We start from the raw sequence: 19,908 nt of genomic DNA on the forward strand, positions 1-19,908 counted from the left end.
TGAAAGTCTTCTACGTCGTTCAGGTTGCCGTGTTGAACAGACTTCCCTTTAGGCCGCCTTTCTTTCCTTGCGTCGACTCGGATGGCATTGCAGTTTCCTCGTACAACGTTTGCGACTGCTCCACCTCCTCTGTTGGTATTGCGCAAACAATACGGTATTTGTGCGCCTGCTCATGTTTATTCTCGCCCCTCTGTAACTTGTCGCGAGTTGACGTTTCTGTCGTTATTGTTTTTCCGTAGCCGACCACAGACTGTTCTCGAAGTCGTCTCGATGATTTCTACAGACCATGACATCACCTCTCCGAATTGACGCAGTCAAATGTACGTCTTTCACAGAATCACAGCCTCCCCCTGTACAAGGTTTACCGTTCTTCTTTTCGACGGAGCGTCGGCGATACGTGAGAAGACATTCTGTGAACAAAACATGGTGCCGTACGTTCACCCAGAATCGCAATTGAAGTCAATATCAATTTGCCACTGAATAACGACAGCCGGAATTCAGAAGGATGTCCGGCCCCAAAGGATTTGGCGAGCCATCGCGTGTGTATCGCGTGCGACTGATGTGGGCAGATTTCTCGGTAAGGATTCATTCTCTTTTCAACCATGACTTTCATGAACTCCTTTCTCTCGAAAACGACGATTTTCTCATTGGCTGACGCTACGCTTACAAAGTCAAACATTTCCTACTGCATCAGGCGAACAAAGAATCAATTGATGCCAGATATGTTTGGATAGGGAACAAAAGAAGGATGGAATGAGGTAGGAAACAGTACGCAGATAGAGGTAAGATATTGTGGGTATGGGACATTGTCGTGGTGGTGAAACAATGGGAACAATGAACCGAAGGGCGGAGGTGCGTAAATTGTACTGGCGGGCTACCATTGGCCAGGGTGAGCTCGGATCACATGAATCAGGTTTGTCTGTGTTTGGGTATCGGTTGACATGCCTAAAAAGGAAGTGGTCAATGCGTGGTAATGGATGGAAATGGGAAGAAGCGAAATCCGGAGGGGAAATTCGGCCTCGTCCGCTTGTTACCTTCCAACCCATCACCCTCTTCGATCGCACATATCCCCCTTTCCCCGACTCATTTCCGTCGCCGTCGCCGCCAACGAACTTAAACACCCTTTGCTTATCGTCGACATCGTGCCCAACACCATCGGCGACATCCTGCTCTACTTTTTTCCGTCGTCGTTGGCCCTAATATTGCCCTGTACGCGTCGCGCATTCCGTACACCGCGCCCATCGTTCATCCCATCGCCGCCCACTATATTCATATCTGTCCTGCGTCACCCCATCTGTGGTCTATTCTCCTCCCTTCCATCCTGCGGTCTGACTTGTTCATGTGCTGAGCCTCCTTCATTTTTCCCCCCTCGCTGCCCATTTTTGTCACATCTCATTATCTGCCCATCCTGGCGTCTTCGACCCCCCTTCTACCAATCTCTTCTCATCAAGTGGACGAGGACTTCATCAACAAGTCCCTCCTAGATTCTCTTGACGCTCAGGCCGACGCTGAGCCCCTTGCGTCGTCTGACTCGGACCACGCTGCAGGGCATTCGTACGGTTCTGCCTCTAACTCATCCTCAGAGGGCTCCTCATCCGTTCCCTATCACATGCAGCCCATCATATCTTGTTCAGACTCGCCACCCGACAACGGTGCCCATCCCATGCTTCATCATATTCAATCTCAGGAAACATTGTACAATCTACATCCTTCACAAAACGGCATGTACACCACCACTGGCCATAGTGGCCATATCCACTCAAACTCTGACTATCCCGTCGACGTCGATCCCCAGAAGCAGCAGCTCGCATCAAAAATCAATGACGCCCCTCCTTTCAGATCGCCCTTCAGCAGTTTTACCAGTGCTGCTCGTTCGCGACATCACAACACGCCATCCATGCTCACTTCTCCCACCTCGTACCGTGAATCCTCGACTTTCTACCCATCTGCTGCGGAGATGTATCCTCAACAAATAACGTCGCCCACTCAGGTCCACATGCAAGCATTTGAGCTTCGGGCTAATCTCGACTTTTCTGGTGGCCAAACGGTAAACAGTGTGCCCAAGGCGTTCAGTGTCGTCGACCATCAGTTTACGAACGGGCATTCTTCTCTTCTTACCCCGCACAAATCCCAACCGCAAAGTCAACAGTCGCAGCTTAATGGCTACGGTAGTCAGTACATGAACGGCATTCATTTGTCGTCACAGACGCCATATGGTCCCCATATTCCATCTGGTCCGGCTACGTCGTTAGTCAACGGAAACGTTGTGGGAAGTGCGGCTGGATCTGCGGTTTTATCCGGCCCCGGGGGCATGCTCATCAACAGTTCTGGTGCGCCCTCTGGTCCGGTCCAACAGCAAGAGGACATTTCAACTATCTTCGTTGTCGGTTTCCCCGATGATATGCAGGTGTGTACTTTTCGGGTTTGCGCAGTAGAGTAATCGACTTAGCACTGCTCTTTTAGGAACGAGAGTTCCAAAACATGTTTACTTTTTCTCCTGGATTTGAGGCCGCCACCCTCAAAATTCCCAACAAGGAGTACACGTCATATGGCGGCATTAATGGGGTTGGCACAGCGGGCCTGCGCACCACCGCTGGTTCGAATTATGCTCAAGCCTTCAATGGCTCTAATGATCCATATAACCTAGTCACCGTTAATCAAGGTGGTGTCGTTGTCGATGGTGGTCGTGACGGCATGTCCTCCTGGCCTGCACCCTCCGTAGATGACAGTGGTAGTGGTCAGTTCATGGCTAGTGCCGGCTTGAGCATGCCCCCCAGGAAGCAAATCATTGGCTTTGCAAAGTTTAGGACACGAGAAGAGGCGCTGTCAGCCCGAGATCTGCTGCAGGGTCGACGAGTTGACATCGAGAAAGGCGCTGTCTTAAAAGCTGAGATGGCGAAGAAGAACCTGCACACGAAGAGAGGCGTAGGCCCTATTCCCAGTGGCTTAGGAGGTGCTAACGCTTCTGCCAATGCTCTTGGTCAAGGAATGGTTGGTGGTGCATCTGGAATGAACGGACTTCAGCCGTCCCTGATTAACGGCGGGGGTAGTGGGCTTCTTGGAGGTGTTTCCAATGATATGTATGGTATCGGAGCCGAGGCTCTTAATCTCAGAGAACGGGAGTATTCCGCTGGCCCTCTCAGACCCCAGTGGCGAGATCACGTTGCAGACATGAACGGTGTTTTTCGGGACGGCAGAGATGAAGAAGAGCGCAAGCGGGAGAGAGAAGTCGCTGCCCTCAACGCTATGGGTCTGGGTGCCACGCATCGTAGCGTCTCAGAGCGAGATGATGAAGTCAGGGAATGGAAGAGACGCGAGAAGGAGCTGCGATTGAGAACCGGAAATGTGAATGCTTACGATGCTTTCCACTCAGTACCTCCTGGAATCTCGCGACAGTCGTCTACCAACACAGGGCTGTTATCCGCTGTGGAGCTACCCTCCGGTGCAACGGGCGGTCCGAGTCCTGTTATCGGTGGAAATGGCTATCAAATGACGTCTCTTGCGGGCCTTCAATCCTACCAACAACAGCCGGATGACATTTCTATTGGCCCGTGGGATAATGTCCGAAGGACTGGTAGTTCTGCTATTCCAATCAGGCCGCCTTCATCATCTCAGCGGTCGTCTTCACCTACAGATCCCTCCTCTATATCTGGCTCTTCGGTCCCATTTTCCGAAGGTCCTCGTCCATATTCACCGTCTCGCGAAGCCTTTGTTGCTTCATCTCTTCATGATCCCACTGAGTCACGGTCCCAAACAGACTCTCGTTCTTCGAGCGCAAATGGTGGATCGCAGAGTGGCAGAAGCTCGGGTAATGCTATTACGGATGAGGATATGTCGCGAGCAGTTGGAAGCTTAGATGTGGGTACGCGTCAAGGAAATACTTCTCCACAGTTGCCATCCCCTGCATCAGGGGCTAGTTCTGGTGGTAGTACAAGAAATGGCGTAGATCAGAACCCTCCCGTGAGTTATATCAATGGTTCATCGCGCGAACCGGGTCCCTCATTTCAAATTTAGATCAATACGTTGTATGTTGGCAATTTACCGATATCGCCTCCTCCGCTCGGTTACCCCCCTGATGCGCTGGAGGAATCTTTACGAGAGCTGTTCTCGTCACAGCCTGGGTACCGGCGACTGTCATTCAAACAGAAGAACACCGGACCCATGTGTTTCGTGGAGGTAATTCATTTTTCCCACTTACGGTGTAGATTCTGATTACTCTTCTATACAGTTTGAAGATGTCAATCACGCAGCGAAGGCACTAAACGAATTGTATGGCCACCCTCTGGGAGGTTTGGTCAAGGGCGGGGGTATTCGGTTATCGTACAGTAAGAATCCTCTTGGTGTTCGCACACCTACTAGTGCCACTGGTAGCGGGTCTATGTTACAGCAGCAGCAGTCGCAAACCTACTCGGCAGGGACGTATAACTGCGGTGACGAACGGCCGAGCTTTTCCAAGCGGGATGCTGTCTTATCTCCTCCACCACATCATTCACATGGCTACCTCGCGTCACCTCCGCCACGATTTTTCTCGAGCTCGCCCTCGTCGATGGCGTTTGGTGGATCAGTGTCGTCAGCTACCAACTTTTCACGTACTGGTTCCTACGGGTACGCTTTGACGTCTTCCGCCACTTCAGGGAGCTCAGCCTTCTCGCCATTTGGTGTGACTCCCTCCATGCATAATATACCCGATCACAATCTTCCTGATCAGCAGCAAGACCATCATTCCCATCACTTCATTCCACGAGCATTGTCACCCAGTGTCCACAACATAGAACCCGCTCGAGCAGTATAAGCGGACGGCAAGTTCGACCTCGATACGCATTTCGCATCTGACACGCAATATTATCTTTCTCGCAATTATCCACCGATGTACCAATGAGCCACTTTCCAGTTCTTAACGCATTCTACAGTCCAATGACACGTTTTATTCTTTTTTGGTTCTGCTCTCTGCCGCTCTCATCCTTTTAGGACTGTTTCATCCGTCGCAAGCCTTCATATACATTGCTCGTCACTCACCTCTCACTATTTCGTTCTTCGACCACCATCACTATCAATTATATATTGCTCTCACTTTTTCATGGTCATACACAGTACTTCATCCCATATATTTCACTAGTGTCTTCGTTGCAATATCCACTATATAGTTGTTACGGCTCTTGTTGTCTGTCTTTCTTCATCCATCTCCCTTGCATCGTGCACGCTGTTTATTTAGGGCCGCTGTGGGACGCAGTAAGGTCTAAATGGTCATGTATATTATGTTCTGCATATCTATAGCAATTTTCGCGAATACCAAGCTTCCGCTTTGCGGTAGTGCCGTTGCGTTTATTCTTTCATGTTAGCGGTAATACATTTCCCACCACCGCCTAATCAATGTCGACCGCCAAGAGAGAGGACCTCTTAGACTCGAATAGTAATGTCACGTTGCATATTTGCTTTGTGCAGTGTTCTCTTAATGCACATAAAATGACTGATTTGCATGATGTTCGCTTCTCTGCTTATCATTTCACTTGGCACCCGGTATGGGACGACAATGAGACCTGAAGTGAGTAGCCGGAGTTCAAATTCATGATACATCTCCTTCTGTAGTTCGGCGACTGATGAAAGTATTCTACATGGTGATCGCTACGCGTAACTGTGGCCGCGGACGTAGTCTGCACTCCATGAGCCTGTCTTGCTCCCAGCAACCTGATAGATGAGATAGCCAGCAGAATTTTGAAACGTCAAGAAGGAGATGTGTCAAAGAAAATCGCTTGGACATGGCAGATGCGGTAAGGTGCGACCACCGCTCTACCTGCTAACCTTACCCTGCAGTGGAAATTCCTTGTTTACCCTCGAATGCGAACGTGTGGACGTTGTTGGTCGTAACAATAGGCGGTGTAAATAATAATGAGATTCATACATGTAATCCTATCTTTATTCGCCACTTGCTTTGTTGTCAGGATGGCATTTCGGAAGTCGGAAAGACAAATATGACGGCATTCGTAGCCATTGGGCGGCTGGTCCCTGCGAGCTATTCTTTCCCTTGTCCCACCAGACGACCTCAATCCTCACCGTCCTATACCTCTACCCTCCTTATTCACGATTCAGTCTTCTTCTCGAAGCAACATATACTATCTGCCGTCCTGCAGGCCCACGCTCTTCACGACCAAATATTTCTTTAATTTCTTCAAGGGCCGTTGTTGATAGAGAATGGGCGGCCTCGATGATGCTGGAGACATCCTTAATACCAACTCGCGGACGCTGGCGCCCGCTGCCGTTGGCTCTCAAGTGGTGTTGATGAGTATCGTTTCAGTGCGTATCCTATCTTGTCGACTGGCGACATAACATTGACATCTAATCAGACCGTTACTGTCCTTGCCTTCAATTTTTTACGTCCCAAAAACAAGGCAGGTACCCCTTGCAATTATCCCTAACATGCATTCATCTTTTCTTCCTAGATTATCTATGAGCCAAAGGTCAAGTATCATGTAGGGAACAAGCCCCCGCCTCGGATAAATGATTCTGTCTTGTTCGGTTGGCTTCCCCCACTACTCCACACGAAGGAGCCCGAGCTCGTCGACAAAATAGGTCTCGATGCAGTCACCTTCCTTCGTTTCCTGCGACTCATGCGCTGGCTATTCACCGGTGTCGCCGTTCTGACTTGCGGCATTCTCATTCCTATCAACGCCGTTTACAACCTTAAGAACGTCGATTCCAGCAACCGTGATATCTTGAGTATGTTAACGATTCGTGACGTGTCTGGCAACCTCCTCTTCGTCCATGTTACGGTATCCTACCTAATCACCGGCCTCATCATCGCGCTTGTTCACCTCAACTGGACGCAAGTCGTACGATTGCGTCAGGAGTGGTATCGGTCTCCGGAATACCTCCAGTCTTTCTACGCTCGGACCCTCACTGTGAGGCATGTGCCTAAGAAGTATCAGTCTGACATGGGTATCAAGGACATCTTTGAATCCGTGCACGTTCCCTATCCAACAACTAGCGTTCACATAGGAAGGAGGGTCGGAAAGCTCCCGGAGTTGATTGAGTATCACAACGACACAGTTAGAGAGTTGGAGCAATATCTCGTCAAGTACCTAAAGGATGGGAAGATAGGCAAGAGACGACCAATTGTAAGAATTGGTGGTCATTGCGGTCTTGGTGGGCAAACGCACGACGCTATCGAATTCTATACGTGAGTTCCTGTCCTTTGTGTTGGACCCTATTTCTCATCAAAGCTGTAGCGCAAAGCTCAAGCGCACGGAGGCTGTCATAGAGGAATATCGCTCCCAAATAGACACTCGCAAAGCGGAAAACTACGGGTTCGCTAGTATGGCCGCAGTTCCTTACGCTCACATTGTGGCCAAGCTATTGAGCGGGAAGCATCCTAAAGGAACGGACATTGAACTGGCTCCTAATCCCAAAGATATCGTGAGTCAAGCTTCAGTTTCTTCCGCAACGACGCCTAATAACATCGAGATGTAGATCTGGGAGAACATGAACAAATCAGAAGGTGAACTTGCAAGGAAAAAGTTGACCGGATTCCTCTTTCTGGCCCTCGTATGTTTCTTCAACACGGTACCCTTGTTCATCATATCAGTGTTGGCCAACTTGGACTCGGTAAGTAACACAATGTAGCACTCTACTTGTTCTGACGGGCTTCTTAGTTGACTTCATACGTGACATTCCTTGCACAATGGTCGTCTTCATCACCCACTTCCTTTGCTTTCGTTTCTGGTGTACTTCCACCGGCAGTGTCCGGTCTTTTTGGATTCTTTTTGCCTATAATCATGAGATGGTTGACGCAGGTATGAGGCTGTGGAAAGCCGTTCAGGACATACTATCCCTGACATTTCCCTCCTCCCCCTCCTCTAGTATATGGGCGCTCTTACGCACTCTAGACTTGACCGTGCTGTCGTCGCTCGCTACTTTGCTTTCCTGGTCATCTCGCAGCTGATTATCTTCACATTGATTGGTGTTATTTTTAGTGCGTCGTATCAGTTATACGTGACAACTTGAACTCACCGCCATTTAGATTCGGTGAAACAGATTGTTGCACAGATTGGGAAGAAGAGTTTCAATGAGATCATTAGCAATCTTGATAGTAGGTTCTACCACTAGGATACGCATCTATCTAATCCTCTCATACTTTCAGCGTTGCCCGATACCATTAACAGGACGTATATTGATCAAGCGTCTTATTGGCTGACGTTCTTCCCGTAAGTAGGCTCCTCTGGAACGGGCGCTTGAAAGCTGATTTCATGAATTGTAGTTTGCGTGGTTTCCTAGTAGTTTTTGATTTGGCTCAGATTATCAACTTGCTATGGTTGTCGTTCAAGACTCAGTGAGTAAGGTTGCCGACGTTGAATGCTCAGTGCTTATTTCCTTACAGCGTGTTTGGTCGTACTCCGCGCGACATCCGAGAGTGGACTCAGCCTCCCATCTTTCCGTATGCCGTGTACTAGTAAGTGGACCTCTTTATTGGTGTGGCAGAGTACTGATAATCATGTACTTGCAGCGGCAACACAGTGAGTTCGCATTTGCGTAGCGGACACGCCTTCACTGAACTACACCTTTAGCTGTTCATGGGTTCCGTTGGACTGGTGTTCGCTCCTCTCGCGCCGCTAGTGTCCTTGGCTGCTGCTATTGTCTTCTGGATGAGCTCCTTCGTATACAAATATCAACTGATGTTTGTGTTCGTGAGTAAGGTCGAAACTGGTGGCGTAAGTGCATCCAAAGAATTCGTGACCCCTGCTCATTCATTTGAACATACAGCGAATGTGGAATGTCATCATGAACCGACTGTTGTTTTGCGTTTCTCTCATGCAAGCCTTACTTGTTCTGAGTAGGTTATATTACCCGTTGTTGCGACGGATTCTCATTCATCTGTGCAGCCATTGGTCTTCAATATGGTTTCAAGTCACTGCAATGGCTCATTACTATTCCGCCCATCATCATTGTCATCGCATACAAGATCTACGCCAATAAGGTGTTCGACAGCGCATTCCGCTACTACAATCCTTCGGAAGACGAACTCCGGCTGGCAAAGGTGTATTCGGAACGCGCTGATAACAAGGGCAACAAGCTAGGGAAACGCTTTGGACATCCTGCTCTTCATGCTGATTTATTCACGCCAATGTTGCATGCAAACATGATGCCTCTCCTTGGTCAAGTGTACAAGGGCAAGATTGGCAGAGATCAAGCCAAACTTGATGAGTACGGCGGACAAAAGATGGATGCACAGATCGTCGAAGGTGGGATCAAGATTGCTGCCATTGATCAGGTAAGCATGTGTTGTACTGACACACTTTCTATCTGCTCACATCTGTCCTTAGCGTGATCTCGAATATGACCCTATCCAATATCAACGTGATCGTGGCGAACTGGACTGGGACGCACGATCAGTAACCTCCACTACATTATTGGATGGCGGCCCTTCAAATTCCAACTTTTATGGCAGTAGCACAACGTTGCTCAATGGCTACGACCGCGACCGATATCTTGCCGGTGGAAGCAGCTCAACTTCACCTGCGGAGCACTTTGAGTTGACCGCGATGGATTCCCCACGAGAGCCTCTGCTCAGTCCACAATCGCAGATGTACTATCAGCAGCAGCAAGGGTTTGATTCGTCGCAATCCCTAGCGCCGTCAATACCGCCAACAATGCACAATGATGGTGCTATGAGGGAGGCGCCGGTACATCGGCCGCAGGGCTCTCAGTCATCATTTTACGCCGGAGTACCTGTGGATCGGACGATGAGTCCATTCCAGCAGGAGCGGAGTGGTAGCCCATTTGTGGAGCGCCGTAGTGGCAGCCCACTGGATGAGCGAACGGCTAGTCCTCGGCCATACGCCAACCAACAACGGCACTATTCTCATGACCGGGGTCCTTCTGGAGGTAATGGCAGCATGGCGGGCCGTGGTCCATACAGAGGTTAATGGGATATTCTATTTTTTTTTTCTTATCGCTTCCTATTGCTTTCTATTGCTTCTCTGCGCTTGACGATTTAGGATTGGTCTCTTCATGCGTTGGGCTTGTGTGGTGTTGATGTGATGGACCACGTACTTACAGCATGAGTATACTATTGTGATGAACGGATGCTACCGAAACCGACTATTCACATTGCCTCTGAACTGTGAGCAACGACGGATGTGCAAGCACTGGCCCTAGGCCCCTTGATAAGAATGTTTACCTCTGTTTGCATTAGAAGCCAATCGACATTTTCGGCTGTCAACACATTCTCAAGGTCCTCGAACGTTCTCAAGGCGCCAGCACTCTTTTTTTTCCAGCAAAATGGGCTCAACAAGGTGAGAGGTCCTTTTTGATGTTGTCCGAGATGCCACATCTGCGATTTGGAGCGTTTTGGATGGCTAGAAACGATGGATGGACGCCGACTTGAATGGATGACGCTTACGGTCTTTCTGGCAGATTGTATTCCAAAGGTCGTGTCCTTGGACACAAGCGGGCCAAGCGCAACACTCGCCCCAACACCTCTCTCCTTCAGATTGAGGGTGTTGCTACCAAGGAGGATGCCCAATTCTACCTCGGCAAGGTGTGCGCACTTGATCTCTGAAACCATCCTGCAAACTGATATGTTTTTCTCATTGTAGCGAGTTGCATATGTCTACAAGGCGAAGCGGGAAGTAAAAGGATCCAAAGTGCGAGTCATTTGGGGGTGCGTAAACCGGTTTCAAATTAGACAGCGTACTCAGTTTCCTCAATAGACGAGTGACCCGGCCACATGGAAGCTCTGGTGTCGTAAAGTCAAAGTTCCGCTCCAACCTCCCTCCCCGCGCGTTCGGTGCTAGTGTTCGGGTGGTGCGTCGCTCTGATACGCCCTCCAGTACATTTGTAGACTTACCTCCTCTTAGATGCTCTACCCCTCGACGATCTAGATGGTCTGTACTCTATGCGTATACGTATGACACCTCTGGCACTCTTATCCGATTCACATAATGCAATATGACATGCTTGGTTGCATAGACACATATTGAGATCGAGTGAGGTGCAAGTGAGAGTCATTCGAGCACTGAATACGTTCTTTGCTCTAGTATATGTCGTTCCTCGGTTGTGTGCAGCTCAAAAGGTGAGCCGCCCTTCACGGGTAAGAGATGGTTAGTTTCGAATACGTGCTCGATGTGACTGATGTGGATCCTATCATTTCGAAAACGCCTTATGGTTAAGTGGCTCCTCTACACAAGTGGTGACATCAAAATTATACTACAACACTGATTCACCATGGCGAACTTGTTGAGATGGACCAGAATGCATAAAATACATTCTATTCACGTTTCTCACCACCTTTCGCCGCGTTCGCCCCGAGTTCAACGCGTCTACAAGCACTCGTCAGTGCTCATAATACACTAATCCGATCATTAGTCGGGGGGCCGTCCAGTGAGATACAATTGGGATCACAAGCTATTTCGCCCACTTTGAACTGGAATCTTCGTATCTGTTTTTGCGTACCAAATCAGATATATTTCATTCAGAAATCAATGCATGACAATAACTAAGTGACACTTGAGTAGGTACCTAACGGTACCGTATGTTGTGTCGGGTCCAAGTCTAGTCATTCGCCGTGCTCGTTCTTTCGTACAGGTGACGAGCGCATCTCCGGATGAGGTGATCCCTTCTCATCGAAACACGATGTTGTCCACAAGTAACTTGAGTGGCATCTAATTGTGAATGATGAGGTCAATCAGACTACTGTTTTTGGTCAAGAAACTCAGGTCTTAGGTTTCAACGATCGCTCAGTTTCGAGCGCTTGACTTTGCCGTCTCTCTTGACGTTTGGTCCATTACCATGCAATAAGAAAACTGAACATGAAATCAGTCTCTTATTCTACATTGCCAGTGACCAAGCCGTTTCTCGGTAGTCTTTTAGATTCCCACAAACTCCCGCTTTTTCCTCTACGTCGCACTCTCGAAATAGCCTACTCTCATCCTAGATGCAGTGTTGATATCGTTGGTACTGGCGATAAAGCATCTGGTGGGCACCGAATCTCTATTCTGATAACCATTGCCAGTCCTCTGACTACTCATTTCCGCAGGGTTATTCACGTGTCAATAGTATCAAACAGTCTGACGCCAAGGACCAACTCCCCGGTGGCCATTGCAACTCTTGTAGTTCCCCGTTGATAATCAGGCTTCTTTGCTTTGCCTCGGGGTCCTCAGGGTTCTACCTTGTATCTCTGCCCAAGAAGAAATGAAGACGATAACGAGCATCTTGCAGCATGGATATGAATATACCAAACCCTCCAACCCATCAACCGGTACTAGACACAAGTATAAAACCCCTGCTTCACCACTGAAAACCTACCACACGAAATGTTCTCATATGTGGATTTAACCGTGAAGGCTTACGATGACCGTATGCTCTCCGACTTGTCTCCTGTTCAATCTATATTGAATATTGTAGTACTCGTGGTTAAAGGGTTGGTGGGCGATGACAAGAATCTGATGGATCCTCTGTTCCGGCCGATGATTCGGGCCGCCGATTTAGCGGGAACCATCGATTTAGCTTCTGACGTCTCGGACTCGAACAAGATTGTGGGCACGACGGTGTGGTTTGGACCGAGAAAATCACTGTTTGCTGAGCAGGTAATATTATTTCGTGGAATCCTCATTGCCTGCTCATACCATGAACCTTTATAGCGCAGAACAAAGAAAATTAGGCCTGAACGACCTTATGGGCAAGCTCTCCCCCGAAGTTCGTGAATGGTGGGAGAAAAGTGTAAATACGCTCTTCTCACCGACCGGCATCAACTTAATGTCGGAGGCATAGTATTGTCCCAAAACGTCGGAACTAGTGACCACCGCTTTAGGTTCAACAGGAGCACTAGATTCGTGGTGGTCGCCACATATCGCTGTAGATGAGAAATGTTGGTATCCAAATACACACTATGTCGCATTCATAACAAGAAGTTGGAGCAGTGAACGGTAGTAACAACTCAAAGATAATACAAGAGTAAAACCTAATGAAACCGGTCACTCGGCGGATCACATATTAGAACGATACATATGTACATTGAAGTTCCCAGCCGTCCTTTCAAGCACCACTTTGTCAATCAAGTGCAGAACATCCACCGCACACCCAACAGAGAACGAGAAACCAGAGCCTCCTTGGCCGTACGAATGAATAATGCTGCTGAATCCACCATGCATCCGATTCGACCGCAGCTCCCGCTCTACCCGCACATTCCCTACCCGCGTCGGTCGCAGACCTTGAACCACAGGCGCTACAGGGTCAAATTCTGCATTCTCCAGTCCAGGAACACTGCCAGTGCCGTTATTAGCGGTCCGGATACATCGTATATTGGAGAGCACGTACAACTTGTTGCATCGCTCACGCATACGCTGGATCTCAGGCGACTCCATGGTGAAGTCAAGCTCCCATTTGTGAGGCTGAGCGATTCCACCGAGGATAAGGATCTACAAGTAGGGTAAATCGAAGGAGACTGAATGGGGAATGGGAGACTGAGTCAGCATACGTTGTCGTTTCGAGGAACTATGAACACGATATCTTCATGCTCCGAGCTCAGTTCGTTGTCGTGAGTCACAGCGAGGGCTTCCGTAACCTTGGCGAACCGCTTCCCGTCGTTGACGAGTCGGATTAATCCACCACGTAGGGGGTAGCAAGACTTGTCTCCTGCAGCCTCGAACGAATTGAGGCCAGTCGCGTTGACAATTGCAACCGCACCGTACGTCTCGAGTAGCTTCGCCTCCGAGTCCAAGAGATCGCCATCGATGCGGCGAGTGATCAATTCCGCGCCTTTCACCTCGACCAGATCATGAAGCCAGACCTAAATATCAGGGTCAATACAACCGGCGAAATTTAAGTGTGACAAGACTCGCCATGTATGCGTCTGTGTCGATGACAGGAGCCAGATGGGAGTATGCATCGACAACGCCAGCATTCTGGTTGACTGCGTGTTTCGCAATCAAGTCGGGGTCCCGGACAAAGCCTTTAATGCAAGACGCTTCTATCTCGCGCATCTTGCGCAATTGATCAAGGAGGTCCTCGATCGGTTTTCCGAAGAAGAAATTGGCGGTGCGCATCTTGATGGCGGGCAGGAATTTGCTTAGCTGGTCGAAAACACGGTAGGATGCCAATGACCACCCTTTGGACAACGCCAAGGACTTTGCGTCTGTGTGCTGGCCTGTGAAGAGTGTGATTGAGTGAGGTTCGAACTGAAATAATGTAGACACACCACAGACGGCTGGAGGATATTCCCACCTGGTAAACGGAGGTTAGGTCTTGGCTGAAGACGATATACGCGTAGAACTTACAACGCTCCGGCTAGAGAGAAATCACCGTAAGTGCTGGGATCCAGCTTCCGACGCAAAATTTACTTACCGATCTGAGAGGTGATACGAGGTGTCGCCGGCGCCCATTGCTCTGACACGATGGTGACATCGTATCCTGCATCAAGCAACATCCAGGCAGTTCTGTAAACACGTGTATGGGACAGTCCCGCATAAATGGTATATGCACGAAAAATAGCCTACGTACGTTAGACCATTGACACCCCCGCCTACAACGAGGACGCGCCGACCGTTACGACGCGCACTCGTAACATTCGCGGAAGTGTCAAGGACGATAAGACCTTTCTTGAGACCCAAGACTGGAACGGTTCGCAACAAGACATTTTTTATCAACTCGGAGAGAGATTTGTAAATCTAAGAGATGCTGGGTCTGTGGGACTGGCAGAGTGGATGATGATAGTTATAGTTATGGATGTGAATTTTGAGGCTTTTATACTATTGTTGATTTTCTTCGAGACTTGACAATGCCATCTATTCGAGGTTAACAGTAAAGGATGGCATAATGCGGTGGAGGCATGACCACCGCACTGTCGGACACGGCGTTTCTTGGAATGATGGTTGATCCTTCCAGAATCACGACTGAGTTTTCGACTGTGGTCCTTATAGTATTCTACCAAGCGAGGGAGTATTTCTGTCGATGGTAATGGCCAGACGTGACTCACGTGGGTGATCTATATATTTCATCAAACACACCGCGGGGGGGCCACCAGGAAAGCTTCTGATGATGTTATATTACTGGCATAATCTTCAATTAGTGGGAGACCTAAGGGCGAAAGGTTTACGAGCTGAAATAGATCGACCTGAAATTCACTCTCATCTTTCGTACAAAGATGTTCTAAATAAAATAAGCACTCAACTCTCCGTTGTAAAAGAGCCTATGCGTTCGACTTGAGCCTTGTCATAAAAATTGCATGTGATGATGAAACAAAGTAGTTCTGAACCTGCTGGGCAGGTTTGCCTGCCAGATGAAACGAACCCTAAAAGAAAGACTGCCCGAAAGAGATGCATCAACGCTTGACTGTCGGGCCCGACGCGGAGAGTGGAGGTCATTATAGATCATTTGATCAAAAGTCCATTGAGGACAAGAGTCATTGGAGCAGTTTCCATGAAGGAGATATGAACCTATCAAAGTCTGGGCCACCCAGGTGCTCATAATGCATTGTCTCACACTCTCCATCCAATGATGCATACCATCTTACCCCATGTCACGAGCGTATACAGCAGTATATGACTGAATCACGAGTACATTCCATGGAAAATCCGACGTCTTCGATGATGTCCTTTGAGGTGACCATGGCGTCGCAGTCCAAGTGAAAGAACCATAAGCGAATTTGATCGTATCACTGTGACAGGCGTAAGAAACACTCTACTCCAGATGTTTCTGTATTGGTAGCTTTCGTCCTTCCTGTTCTCGACAAGAAGCATGTCGAAAGATTGTCTGTGAACAAAATGGCAAAGAACCTAAGCTTCGTCCACTGGTACTTAACGCACAAATTTCAGGTACCACCATCGGGAGAAGCACGAAGACAGCGGTCTGTCGTAGACAGTATATGTGTTCCTCTGACCCCCTCATCTTGATTCAAATCTACTCGGGTCTTATAGGATGGTCAAACCTTCGAACAGAGAGAAACGTCCAAACGACGTACCTAATACAAGTATGGATTCGCATTAGTTGGCGCCATCCGCGTGATTAGTGAACCTCCACTAGCTAGGCGGGATGAATGAACGATGCTAGTTACGCTCGGAATCTGTGATGAGCCGTCTGGAGATCAGACTCTGCTCGATTAATCCGATCGGACAAGCTACATGCTAGTGGGTATAGCCGGACACACCGTCCGTACCTAGAAATTTTCAAGATGTGTTCCAGCCCACTATAGGCAGTACAGTGGTATGAATAACTGTGGAATTTGACTTTCGATGATCCTGGAAGTTACCATGGTAGGGAAAAGGAGGAAAAGGAAGTGACTTGGAAGCAGAAATGACATGCACGTGCCTCCTGAACTTGGGGAAATTCGTTCAACTTCCCAACTTGAACATCTCACGTTTAAAGCTATCTTTTTCGGATCTTTCTTCATAGGCTGCCACACAGGGTTACTGATTGGAAGCTTAAAGCTCATCTTCTGCTATAGCACATACTTTTAGCACCCCATAGCTCTTTGTAGTACCCTTTGCTTGTTACACAAACAACGATGTCGCGTATGCATCATTATCAGCCTGCGCCAGAAGGCAGAGTTGGTATCTTTGGTCTGAATCTAAGAAAGGCATGATAGACACAATATTTGATCCTTGTTCACTTATTTAATCCTGTCTTGGGCTTTTGGCAGTGTAAGGACATGCAATCCATACCAATATATGCTGCGTGCCACGGTCAAGGGTGTGCTGTCGTTTTGACTGATTCAAATTATAACTGTATAATTGAGTCCACCTCAATGTACCGGTCCGGCTGCTTACAAGCAACTCGGAAGACCGTTGTGTTGTGCTTTATGGTTCCATTGCAACAATAGTACATTCTGAATGTAATGATTTCGAAATACTATTGGATGATACAGGTAAAACGGAGAGATTCTTGGTGCTAGTGAGGGCGGAATGAGTACATGTGACTCTTGTTTCCATACACTTTAGGGTTAATCGGCCGAATCGGTCCAGCATTCCGACGCCACTGACCACGAAGTTGAAGACGTTCTGGCAAAGTCTGACAACCAAGTACTGCGTAGTGGTCATTCCTGATCTGTAATGCCGGCCTAATTAGCCGTTTGGGCCATCTAATGCCAGATTTAGGGCTCACCTTCGCCTGTTCTTGCACACTTTGCCATCGACCATGTCCTTGTTATCCCGTTCTCCTTTTGTCCGTACAAATGCTCTCAAGCAGGTCGGCTACGTACGCTTCGCATCTTCAAGTCAGTCTTGAGCTCGTTTCTTGGCCATCTCTCACTCACCTGTCGAGCCAGAATTCGCCAAGTTTCATTGGGAGGCACGTTCGCCATTATTCAGTGTCATTCCCACGCTTATATCGCCACTAGGACCCTTTGAATGTCGAGAACCTTCTCACTGAGGAGGAAATCGCGATTCGGTAAGTCCATCAACTGAGTTATTGGACCTTTTCTGACCTCATCTATGGCCAGGGATACTGCCCATCAGTACTGTCAGGCAAGTCTCAGTCGAAACTCACGAAATTTCTGCACCTGCAGGTCCATTGCTCAGTCAAGTGGTGTTAACCGTGTGCTTCTAGGAAAACCTTCTGCCTCGCGTCTTGGAAGGATGGCGTACAGAAGGCTTGTGACGATGATAATACCTGTGTCCGCGTTTCTAATGTTAACCCAATAGAATTCGATCCGAAAGTCCTGCCTGAAATGGGAAAACTTGGACTTCTAGGCTCTACAATTCAAGGCTACGGATGTGCTGGAACGAGCCAAGTCGCGTACGGACTCATCGCACGAGAAATTGAACGGTAAAGTTTTGCTTTAGCTTATTTTCGTACACACTGAGCTTGTAATAGAGTAGATTCCGGGTACCGCTCAACAGCATCCGTTCAGTCTTCTCTTGTCATGCATCCCATCAACGAGTTTGGGACAGATGCTCAGAAAGAGAAGTACATCCCTCGTCTTGGTCGGTACCATCTCTCATTTCCATGTGTGTCTCGATAAATGACTTTGTCATGAACAGCCAAGGGTGAAATTATTGGTGCTTTTGTAAGTTTGTACGTTCCTGTCAGTTGTCCTATCTTAACGTGCTCTGTAGGGACTTACCGAACCCAACCATGGGTCGGACCCGGCAAACATGGAAACCACTGCCGAAGAAATAGAAGGAGGATTCATTATCAACGGAAGCAAGACGTGGATTTCCAACGCACCTGTCGCGTATGTTTGGATCGTAGCCATAAGATCGCCGTAGCTGATCTTTAAGCTTTGCAGCGACGTGTTCATAATCTGGGCCACCTGCAAGTGGGACCAAAAAATCCGTGGTTTCATCCTTGAAAAGGTCAGTGACCTTCGTCAATACGCCTTTGGTGTATTAAGCCCTGGTCCCTCAGGGAATGAAAGGACTCGAGACGCAAGCTATCAAGAACAAAGTAGCGTTACGAGCTTCTCTCACAGGATCAATCTTCATGGACTCTGTTCGGTTAACCCACGATGCCTTGTTACCTAAATCAAAGGGGTTGGGGTCGCCATTCTCTTGCTTGAACTCTGCTCGGTATGCTGTCATGTCATTGCTTCCACAGTGATTGATGTTTCCAACAATCAGGTATGGCATTTCGTGGGGAGTCATGGGCGCTCTGGAGGATTGCATCGACCGCACGAGAGAGTATGCACTCGAACGACACCAGTTCCAGCGTCCGTTGGCTTCGTTCCAGCTTGTCCAGAAGAAACTAGTCGATGCCCAGACGGAGGTGACCCTGGGGCTACTAGCTAGTTTGCAAGTCGGAAGGCTCAAGGAGGCCGGACAATATTCACCTGAAATGATAAGTATGGTCAAGAGGAACAATTGCGGAAAAGCTTTGCAACACTCGAGAATTGTATTAGATATTTTGGGTGGAAATGCTTGCGCTGACGAGTCAGTCGTTCATATTTTTCTATGCTATTGGTGCTAACAAGGTCCAGATATCACGTTGGAAGACATGCTGCTAATCTGCAGGTTACTAATACATATGAAGGTAACTTTTGCCACTTCCTTCTTTTAAACTACGTTAAAATATTCTTTTTTGAAGGAACTTATGTGCGTATCTTTCATAAACCCTGCTTTCTATACGTTTATCGAACCTTTTACTTTAGGACATTCACACTTTGATACTCGGGAAAGCCATGACTGGTATACAAGCGTTCGCCTAAATTCATGGGCCCATGTATGTACAACAACAAATAAAGCGGAATTCTGTCACTTCGTCCAGTGCTCTCTGGCTGCTAAACGCCAAGGGATTCAGCTGACTAGTACAAAACCAAGGTAATATTGCCCGCTGCTCCTCATCCAAGCGCGGAGACTCGGAAAGGTTCGTCTCCTGGCCAACGAGAGCCCGCTGTCTCCTAACGGTTCTTCCGGCGTCGGTAGGCTCCGACGGTAGTGAGGTTCTTGTGCCAGATACATTAACGTTTCAACAAGGCACACGCGATTTCCGATGACAGAAGAAGGGCGATAATGTGGTTACGATGTCTGAAGGATTGAAGAACCCTCCTACCTTCGTGATGCGATCATGCGCCAAACTTGTTTTTTTTTTGGTTGAGCTTTTATGGCAATTGGCAACTAACAAGGTTAGTCCCAATGGTCAGCTAGGTGGCAGGGATTTTCACCCCGCTGGACCAGGGTAGGAATGCATTTGCGCACGAGCGGCCTGAAGACCGAACAGTGTGGGACTCGCTATTCAGCACTACCCACCAAACCTCCCAATGGAGCAGCCGGGTTCGAACCCTGCTTTCGCAGACCCAGCGTCTTCGGTTCACCCAAAGACCAGCCAGACCGCTCGATGCGTCAAACTTGTCATTGGACCAATGTCGTGAATCTTGCTGAGCTCTTCTCTAGCATTGTGGCTAGTAGCACAGAAGGAGTGCCCATCTTTTGCCTTCATGCCTTGCTACGATGCACACGTGAGGCTTCTCGTTATCCTGGGGAGAGG

General features: G+C 48.5%; 7 protein-coding genes across 7 annotated transcripts; 5 read left to right on the top strand and 2 right to left on the bottom strand.

The window, feature by feature from the left end:
- Window positions 1–19: 19 nt before the first annotated feature.
- On the bottom strand, window positions 20–679 carry BT62DRAFT_917315 (uncharacterized protein; the record flags this gene model as incomplete). Its single annotated transcript, XM_043184033.1, has 3 exons — window positions 20–277; window positions 325–410; window positions 436–679. The coding sequence occupies 3 exons, from the start codon at window positions 677–679 to the stop codon at window positions 20–22; spliced, it is 588 nt and encodes a 195-aa protein (XP_043043177.1).
- Window positions 680–983: 304 nt separating this feature from the next.
- On the top strand, window positions 984–4,792 carry BT62DRAFT_1001968 (uncharacterized protein; the record flags this gene model as incomplete). Its single annotated transcript, XM_043176793.1, has 5 exons — window positions 984–1,296; window positions 1,350–2,407; window positions 2,464–3,960; window positions 4,015–4,176; window positions 4,229–4,792. 5 exons carry the CDS (start codon window positions 984–986, stop codon window positions 4,790–4,792), a joined length of 3,594 nt encoding a protein of 1,197 aa, XP_043043178.1.
- Window positions 4,793–6,189: 1,397 nt separating this feature from the next.
- Window positions 6,190–9,917, top strand: BT62DRAFT_1001970 (DUF221-domain-containing protein; the record flags this gene model as incomplete). Its single annotated transcript, XM_043176794.1, has 16 exons — window positions 6,190–6,291; window positions 6,342–6,390; window positions 6,472–7,174; window positions 7,224–7,410; window positions 7,465–7,599; window positions 7,647–7,787; window positions 7,855–7,966; window positions 8,015–8,083; window positions 8,135–8,198; window positions 8,252–8,323; window positions 8,372–8,443; window positions 8,498–8,507; window positions 8,559–8,702; window positions 8,755–8,824; window positions 8,874–9,262; window positions 9,315–9,917. The coding sequence occupies 16 exons, from the start codon at window positions 6,190–6,192 to the stop codon at window positions 9,915–9,917; spliced, it is 2,922 nt and encodes a 973-aa protein (XP_043043179.1).
- Window positions 9,918–10,272: 355 nt separating this feature from the next.
- Window positions 10,273–10,874, top strand: BT62DRAFT_978892 (ribosomal protein L35Ae; the record flags this gene model as incomplete). The annotated part of the gene is made up of 5 exons (XM_043189389.1): window positions 10,273–10,286; window positions 10,408–10,531; window positions 10,590–10,654; window positions 10,704–10,797; window positions 10,851–10,874. The coding sequence occupies 5 exons, from the start codon at window positions 10,273–10,275 to the stop codon at window positions 10,872–10,874; spliced, it is 321 nt and encodes a 106-aa protein (XP_043043180.1).
- A 1,303-nt stretch (window positions 10,875–12,177) lies between these two features.
- Window positions 12,178–12,847, top strand: BT62DRAFT_600809 (uncharacterized protein). Its single transcript, XM_043181559.1, has 3 exons — window positions 12,178–12,348; window positions 12,397–12,578; window positions 12,633–12,847. Exons 1-3 carry the CDS (start codon window positions 12,306–12,308, stop codon window positions 12,693–12,695), a joined length of 288 nt encoding a protein of 95 aa, XP_043043181.1. The 5' UTR covers window positions 12,178–12,305; the 3' UTR covers window positions 12,696–12,847.
- On the bottom strand, window positions 12,805–14,524 carry BT62DRAFT_600773 (uncharacterized protein). The gene is made up of 7 exons (XM_043181558.1): window positions 14,335–14,524; window positions 14,268–14,277; window positions 14,189–14,214; window positions 13,833–14,137; window positions 13,469–13,780; window positions 13,309–13,409; window positions 12,805–13,254 (listed from the first exon to the last, which is right to left on the bottom strand). The coding sequence occupies exons 1-7, from the start codon at window positions 14,414–14,416 to the stop codon at window positions 12,978–12,980; spliced, it is 1,113 nt and encodes a 370-aa protein (XP_043043182.1). The 5' UTR covers window positions 14,417–14,524; the 3' UTR covers window positions 12,805–12,977.
- A 2,430-nt stretch (window positions 14,525–16,954) lies between these two features.
- On the top strand, window positions 16,955–19,178 carry BT62DRAFT_928411 (acyl-CoA dehydrogenase domain-containing protein). Its single transcript, XM_043185500.1, has 12 exons — window positions 16,955–17,200; window positions 17,252–17,274; window positions 17,324–17,373; window positions 17,533–17,751; window positions 17,800–17,909; window positions 17,967–17,992; window positions 18,042–18,160; window positions 18,215–18,281; window positions 18,334–18,494; window positions 18,546–18,854; window positions 18,902–18,986; window positions 19,073–19,178. The coding sequence occupies exons 1-12, from the start codon at window positions 17,122–17,124 to the stop codon at window positions 19,127–19,129; spliced, it is 1,305 nt and encodes a 434-aa protein (XP_043043183.1). The 5' UTR covers window positions 16,955–17,121; the 3' UTR covers window positions 19,130–19,178.
- The last annotated feature ends 730 nt before the right edge of the window (window positions 19,179–19,908 follow it).

Source organism: Guyanagaster necrorhizus (assembly GCF_019112545.1).
Source record: "Guyanagaster necrorhizus MCA 3950 unplaced genomic scaffold BT62scaffold_5, whole genome shotgun sequence".
Lineage (NCBI taxonomy): Eukaryota > Fungi > Basidiomycota > Agaricomycetes > Agaricales > Physalacriaceae > Guyanagaster > Guyanagaster necrorhizus.